An 8,219-nucleotide genomic window follows, 5' to 3' on the forward strand; every position below is an offset into this window, starting at 1 on the left:
AACACGTATATCAATTGCTACTTTTCTGTTCTTGTAGTGAAAGGAAAGCACAAGATGTCGTATACCACATGGGGTCAGATCTTGTCCGCCGAGCAAATAAGATCCATTCAAAGAGACACACGATCAATCAATTTATTTATAATTACTTTTCTCGTTCAGTTTTAATTCTTTTTAGTGCAGTTTCGGTCAGAGAAAAGTTCGCTGTTTTTTCTTTCCTTTAGTTTAGAGTTAGCTGCCATGATCAACGCTAAGAGAAAATAGATATGATGCGTATGTCTGAAAACGGGAGTGGTTTCACATCCGAGATAAAGATAGGCAGATGTCCCAGCGGATACAAAAGGTGCCAGCTTTTTCCCATAAAAAAGAAGACGGAACTCTTATATATATATTTTTTTCTTTTTTTCAATGCAAGTAATGGAGTGAAGGGGAACAGATGTTATAAGTCACATCGGGGTCAAATCGTGTCATCGGAGAAAATGAATATCGATATAAAAATGGATACGAAATTAAGGTTTCAATTCATTTATTTTCTCTAAATTCAATCGCATTCTAAAACGTTGCGAAGAGTTAAAAAGTTAAGAAATGAGGCATGAGAAACGAGGCGTTTCTTCTGTGGCAATCGTACATTGCCGTATAGTAAAACAGTGTTTATGCGTGCACCAATATTTATTCTATATCGGCTCTGCGTCGTTTAGAGCGAGAGTGGATTCAGTGTGCGGGCGTATTCCTCGTCGTCAATCAATTTTCATTCGAGCCAATAGAATGGAGGTCTTGATGACTGACTATAACGCGGTCTCTGAAAATACGAAATGTAAATTGAACAGAAAACGGTCTAACAGTGAATCAGAGTTTACTCGCTCAAACTTACAGGCCTTCGACTGAACCGACAAAATTTTGGTCTAATAAATGAAGTCGCTTCGAGTTCGGTGACAGTTGCCTCTGCCTCTGCTCCAAATCTAGACTAGTTAGATCTGATTCCGGTGACGTCATCAGTCGAGTGTCGTTCGCCATATATCTCCACGGTAACAGCATGATGAACGAACTGACCAGAATGACCGTTCCCGCCAGGTAGAAGGAGGCGTGATAATTTCCGGTGTGGTCGAATAGTAAACCTTCAAATAATCAATGCGCATGATTCAATATGAGCCTCGTACCCTCTGTGTTGACTCTAAAATGGTGGAACTGAAAGATTACCCGCGATCGGGGCCCCGCTAAAGAACCCGATACCGTTTGTTATTAGTAAAACTCCATACGTCGACGAAAGTGCCTCCAAACCGGCATAGTCAACGAGAAGAGCTGGTAGTAGAGCGCCACCTATAGCCGATATACTCAAACCAGCGGTCGAAGCGTACGCCATTAAATATGGTAATTTAGTCGGCAAAAATGGTAATGCTACGGTAACTATTCCGCCAATGCCCAGTGAGATAATATACAAAACGTGTTCCGATATAGCGGGGTGGTTTGCCAGTATTCCGAATCCGAATTTTCCGAATAGATTCATCGATCCCATGACGGTGAAGAGCCAGGCGCTCTTGTCCGAATCGACACCCGCTGCGATTTTAGCGTACGCGATTAAATGAACGTAAATAATCGAAAATCCGAGCGTTGCCAACACGTTATTTAAACATAAAACGAGGAATCTTTTATTTGTGAACATTTCGGCATGAAACGCTTTCGGTTTAGTCTGCCCAGAAGGCCGATTCCGACAAGTCTGACCAGTAGTCCGAATCTGGATAGTCCCATCAGTATTCGGATTCAGACTAGTTTCATCCACACTATGTTTGCCATCGCTATCAGCTGTTGCCGAGTTCAAAAAGGTCACTTTTTCATCCAGTTTATCACCACTGTTCGTCCGCTCGATCACGTGGTTTTTACTCGTTTTCCCATTCGGTTGATTTTCTCGTAGTTCGGACGTTGGCCGGTAGATGGCACCGCAAGCGGTTACGTTCAGCGCCAGGGCACCGGAAATGAACATCGCTCCTGTGAATGAGGAGAAAAGCATACGTACTCGTTAGTTCATATATGTACCGCAAGGGAAGAAAATTTGAGATTTGACTTTTCAAAAAATTTGAGAAGAATATCAAACTCGAACCCTATGGATTGACTGATCTCTATCTATCTTTCATACCTTTCCAACCGTAAGCATTGATGAGCGCTTGTAAAAGAGGGGGAAAGATAAAGCTACCCAGTCCGCCCCCGGATGACGCCAGACCCATAGCAAAGTTACGTTTCTTATCGAAGTATTCTGCAACTACGCAGCTACCTGGAACTACCGTCAAACCAAAACCAAAACCTGAAATGTAAAAATAGAAAAGTCTTATTAAAAAATCAATAAGAGGTAGAAACGGGATTCGAACCCACTCGGTCACGCTGTGTACGCGTGGTAACGGATTCAAATGAGCGCGCGTGACGTTGCCTTACCGGTTATCAATCCGTATGTTATCATTAACCAGACGAGACTGGACGCGAACATGGATGAAATGAGTCCAACAGCGGCAATAAAACCGGCCATCATCACTACTATCCGGTTACCAAATCGATGTGCCAATATACTCGACAATGGGCCCAGAAAAAAACTACAAAATACAATTTTACATCATTTCGTCTGATTTGTAATGTTTTATTGGAACTGAATGGATCGAGGCCGGTTATTACCTGGTTGCGTTTGCCAACGACCCTACGATTGACGTCATGCCGCTACTGCGCTGAAATTCCTCTTTAAAAACCACGTATAGAATACCGGTCGTAGTAGTGAGACCGTACGAGAAAATACGCAGCGAAAACGAAGCGAATACGACCATCCAGGCCCAACCTGTGTCCTTCTTCATACTTACCGGCCACCAGCGAATCAATTCATGATCAATGAGTTGAGATTTTTAGAATACAATCTCCGATCCTGCAATAAATCGATAATAAATACGAAATGTTATGTTAGATGCGTGAGAATGTCTGCAACGTTGCATACATTATGTGGTTGTTATAACATGAACTGATTTTATCATAGAATGTTCTGACTTTGATAAGCGTTGCTGTGAATTGTACAGTTACAAATTGATATATACACTAATGAATTACAAATTGATGTATACACTAATTAATTCAAATACATGTAAGTAATGTGTCTTTTCATACCACAGGTCGAGAGGTAGAGCTCATAAAAAATAAATTCTCGCATGCTCGAAATTATTTTTTATTTTTTACTCACTCAACCTCTCTACCTCTGATATGAAAAGACACTTATCTCATTACTTATATATATTATATATGTGAACATTATATAAATGAATATCATATATATGAAAATCAATTTTATTAAAAAATTCATATAATAAATGGAGAGTAAACAAATGCACAGTGAATTCCTAGCTAGAATTAAAGATTCTACAAATGTCAAATCTGTAGATTATAAATTCAAAAAGTTGACAGAATTAACATTTCATAAGAAAAATTTAATTACAAATATTGAAACAATTACTAATAGATATGGTAATAAATTAGTTATTAATATATACAAGTAATGAGATAAGTGTCTTTTCATATCAGAGGTAGAGAGGTTGAGTGAGTAAAAAATAAAAAATAATTTCGAGCATGCGAGAATTTATTCTTTATTTTTTATGAGCTCGACCTCTCGACCTCCGGTATGAAAAGACACTTATCTCATTACTCATGTAATCCTGAAAACTTTGAATAGCCAACGATATGAAAACTATTGTCAATCGAATAACTGGCTATCGGGTAGGTTCACACTGCAATGAGTTCATACTGTTGTACCTATACATAATGAATATAAACCACGAACTAATATCAATTCCCCGACAATTATATAATTTATAACTTTTTATTTTCCCTCGAATTACAACACGATTATACATACAAAATTATATAAAAGAATACAAGGGTACTGTTATATATAAGTGTCATCATGGGCGCATAGACTAGTGTTAAGGTCTAGTCTATACGTCCATGGTGATATTCATGTTGTAATAAAAGGGCAGGGTCTTGGAGAAGCAAAAGAATGCTTATGTATGCAAGGCCCATTCATACCACACTCAGACGTACGCATGCACGCGGAAACACACACACCCCTCACACACTCGATCACATGTTCATAATAACACACCACACAGAAATAGATGAATTAGGAATAATTGGAGCATCTGAACAACTCACAAAATAGCTTTATAAGGAAAACTTCAGTTTTTTATAGATAAGACGAAACGAATTAATACTAGGTTTTTCTATAAGCGAATTTGGTAGCTTATTCCAGAGGATTGGTGCAGACAATTTGACCGAAAATTTTCGTTTTAGGGTTTTGAATCTATCAATTTCTAAATCGAACTTTTTCCTAGTATTACGTCGGTATATTTGGAATTTTGATCTCCAATAACCGTTGAAAGATGCAGGCAGTAAGGAATTGGCAAATTTATAAACGAAAACAGCTAATTGTAAGTCATTAATATCGCGGAGTTTCAAGATTTTTAAACGTTTGAATATGGGATCTGTATGTGCTAGGTAATTTGAATGAGAAATTAATCTTACAGCTCTCTTCTGTAATAGTACAAGTGGGTTCAAAATAGTTCCAGAATTTGTACCCCAAGTCATATTGCAATATTGGAGATAAGGGTCAATCATAGAAAAGTATAGAGTCACTAAGGATTTAGATGGTAGTTTATTTTTTATTCTATTTAAAATGCCTATATTACAGGCAACTTTTTTACTAACCGATTTAATATGGTCCTTCCAAGTTAACTTGTCATCAATTGAAACTCCCAAAAAATTTGTAACATGAACCTGATTAATTCTTTTACCATCGATGTATAATTTAATATTGGCATAATTGACTTACTTTATATTTTTTACTTTTTTTCTATAATTTTGATTACTAAATACAATAAAAAGGGTTTTTTTTTACATTCAGTGACAATTTATTGGCACGAAACCAATCAACCAGTTTTGATAGTTCTGAGTTAAAAGTTTTACATAATTCTTTGATGTTCCAATCACTAAGGAAACAGTTCGTATCATCTGCGAACAGAATGAATTTCAAAATGTTGGAGGCTTTAGTGCAGTCATTAATGTATAATAGAAATAAAAGTGGTCCTAATATTGATCCTTGAGGGACTCCAGATTGTATATGCAGAGGTTTTGAATTTATATGATCTAATTGAACAATTTGGGTCCTGTTACTTAAATAATTCCTGAACCAATTTAGTGGGGCACCTTTGATTCCGTAATGACATAATTTTTCTAAAAGAATATCGTGATTAACCGTATCAAATGCCTTCGACAAATCTAAAAATATACCAATAGTTGGACGGTTAACATCCATATTAGCTGTAATTTCGTCAGTAATCTTTACTAAAGCTAAAGTTGTTGAATGCTTTCTTCTAAATCCAAATTGATTTTGATTTATGAGTGAGAATTTATCACAAAATGAAACCAGGCGATTATAAACTAATTTTTCAAGAATTTCTGAAAAACATGGTAATACCGAGATTGGTCGATAATTATCGAACGACGCCGTGTTACCTGTCTTAAAAATGGGGCATACTCGAGCTGTTTTTAGTTCCTCAGGAATGATTCCAGTTTGGAGACTGCAGTTAAAAATGTGAGCCAACGGAGTTTTTATAATATCAGTTACGTCTTTTATAACCTTTATAGAGATTCCGTCAACACCGATACCTTTTTTAAAGAAAATGATTTGACTATTTCACATATTTCATTAGGATCTGTCGGAAAGAAGAAAAAATTTTCACTAGCAGGATCCTCTAAATAAACACTGAAGTGAGTTTTTGAATTTGGTATTGAACTTGCTAGTTTCTGACCAATGTTTACAAAAAAGGAGTTGAATTCATCTGCTATATTTTGTTTTCCGGATATTTTGGTATCATTTAAAAGAAAAACATCAGGTAATTTATCTCTACATGATTTTTTCCCAATTACATTATTAATAATATTCCATGTTTTTTTCATATCGTTTTTTGCTAATAATAATTCATGATCGTAGTATTGCTTTTCCGCCTGCCTAAGTAATCTTGTCAGAATGCGTTTATAGGACAGGTATCGCTCTTTTTTTTCTGTATTATAGGGACTTGAAAAAAATTTCTTATACAGACAGTTCTTACGTTTGATTGATTTTAACAAACCACTTGTAAGCCAGGGCTTAAGATTATTTTTACTAGTAGATTTACAAGTGAAATAAGGGAAACATTCGTTATACAACGCTGAAAATTCAGACATAAATGAATTATAAGCAAATTGAGGATCATAGTTGTTATAAATTGCTGACCAGTCGCAAAGCTAGTAGCCGTCTTTCAAATTTTGCCTTATTACGGCAGTTAAAATTCCGGAATTTTGCTGCTAAATTGCTTTTCGTAGTTACATACTGATCACTCTCAGTAAAAACCGGGAAATGGTCGGAAATATCTGTACATATTATATATTAACATATTTTTTATTAAGTAGATTAGTTACACTATTAATATTCAAAAATGAAACCATGATTCTCATTACCGCGCGCGTCTGAAAAATCATCATCCTCGCTTGCCAGGACGGTTTGATTGCCGCCCGCTGAAGCTCACGCCATCACAAACCCTGGCCGCAAACCCTTCATTGGTCTATTACATCGCCCATGCGATTCCTTGGGCGGACAGGTTCCCGCTCGGCACCCACCAGTCAATACATCTAGCTGATCCTACTTATACTTAAGGCGCTTTTACGAAATTGAATCTGATTTGGTTAAGCTAAATCCGATTCGATGTTGGAAAACGAAAGGATTAGTAAGTCGAATCGTTTTTCGTAAATGAGTCGAATCAATTTATCAATTTAAAGGTCGCGATTCGAAAGAAAATGGGTGTCAATGGTGACCGAATTATTGATAGATGATGGTCTGCAATAGATGTCTTTAGCCCGCGGTCAAAGAGGACGCCATGTTGGATTTCACTGACTAAATCGCCACTAACTTGCTCGCCGAGCAAGTTAGTCGATTTAATAAATCAGTTTACTAAACCGCGTCCATAAACGAGTTGATTTACCAAATCGGATTCACTAAACCGCGTGCCGTAAACGTGAAACTTAAATCGATTTACAAAGATTCAGTTTCGTAAAAGCGCCTTTATTTACTGCTGGTTCTACTTGTCCCTGCATTGGTGCATATGACGTTCCAAAATTTCAGTTGCAATATACATAGCCTACGAGTATGAGATTCAAGTAGAAACTACAACTTGTGTGGACGTTAAAATACGTAAGGTACAACTTTGGTTTTACAAGTCTTAATTATTGTGTCAACAACGACATTCATTACGCCTTAACCCATATTCTGTGAATACAATTAGGTTATCAAAACATGCAATTAAGAATCGAATGATCACATTTTAGATGTGTAGGGCAACGATTTCTTGACAAAATTCATCGATCCAATTTTTCACAGTGTATATTCGTACTGCTGTAGATTTTTGTCTGTTACAAATGTCACCCACAAAGAACAGAAATGAAAGTGACGCAATCAGAACGATCAATACTTAATACGTAACATACACTGGGTCCATATACTGTAATAGTTAGTGACTTGAGATATAGAGCGATAAAACAACACGAAATACTCACCTCAGCTGGACTGAACATACGAGCAATTATCTAACAGGAGGAAGTTCGCCCTATCAGTGTACTACACGATCAGTAACGCTGTCAATCATACAGTCAGGGGTGTGTGGGATTCGACATCCCTGGACAGCAGCGCTGCGCATTGATGCTAAAAGCAATCCATAGAGGTAGTTTTAAGATGACGTAGCCAACTGATGCATGCGTATTTGGCACCATAATGACCGCGTTTACGAAATCCACAGCTCGGTTAGATAATTGCTCGTAGACTGGAAGTAGGTCACTTGATTACGTTATCACTTACGTTATTAATCGTCGTGTATTTAAACTGCACTGATCTTTGATACATGAATTACACGTACGAATGCACAGTCGGTATAGACTCGGTAAGAGATTTCTCTGTGCCGATGTTGGTTGTTCTTGCTATAACTGATCGTTACGTTCCATATGACGCTGTCGATTTATTGCAGCTCATTGCGGCGGCAGCTCTGAAGCGGGGAAGGTGCAGTCAAAATGAAAATGATGGTACCGAAACTTCTGCCGTGCTACGTCAATCCCCAGTGTGTGGTTGCCATAAGAGCAATAATTGATTAATTAATTGATTGAATTATTCGTTGTTT

General features: G+C 37.2%; 1 protein-coding gene across 2 annotated transcripts; it reads right to left on the bottom strand.

Annotated features, from left to right (window-relative positions):
* Positions 1 to 506: 506 nt before the first annotated feature.
* Positions 507 to 7,862, bottom strand: LOC141910821 (monocarboxylate transporter 12-B-like). 2 transcript variants are annotated; one of them, XM_074801658.1, is made up of 8 exons: positions 7,606 to 7,862; positions 2,835 to 2,896; positions 2,656 to 2,716; positions 2,422 to 2,576; positions 2,129 to 2,293; positions 1,195 to 1,980; positions 869 to 1,112; positions 507 to 796 (listed from the first exon to the last, which is right to left on the bottom strand). In XM_074801658.1, the coding sequence occupies exons 3-8, from the start codon at positions 2,691 to 2,693 to the stop codon at positions 739 to 741; spliced, it is 1,446 nt and encodes a 481-aa protein (XP_074657759.1). In that variant the 5' UTR covers positions 2,694 to 2,716; positions 2,835 to 2,896; positions 7,606 to 7,862; the 3' UTR covers positions 507 to 738. The 2 variants fall into 2 exon arrangements, with proteins under 2 accessions (XP_074657759.1, XP_074657758.1); XM_074801657.1 differs by having other exon boundaries at positions 2,656 to 2,896.
* Positions 7,863 to 8,219: the final 357 nt, after the last annotated feature.

Source organism: Tubulanus polymorphus, chromosome 9 (genome assembly GCF_964204645.1).
Source record: "Tubulanus polymorphus chromosome 9, tnTubPoly1.2, whole genome shotgun sequence".
In the NCBI taxonomy this organism is placed as follows: Eukaryota; Metazoa; Nemertea; class Palaeonemertea; order Tubulaniformes; family Tubulanidae; genus Tubulanus; species Tubulanus polymorphus.

Excerpts from the sequence above, each read along its gene's own strand:
- LOC141910821 (XM_074801657.1), bottom strand. The coding sequence starts at position 2,828 with ATGAAGAAGGACACAGGTTGGGCCTGGATGGTCGTATTCGCTTCGTTT. Across the intron at positions 2,577-2,655 it reads TCGTTGGCAAACGCAACCAG|TTTTTTTCTGGGCCCATTGT; the intron begins GTAATAACCGGC and ends TGTATTTTGTAG. Across the intron at positions 1,981-2,128 it reads CAATGCTTACGGTTGGAAAG|GAGCGATGTTCATTTCCGGT; the intron begins GTATGAAAGATA and ends CCTCATTCACAG.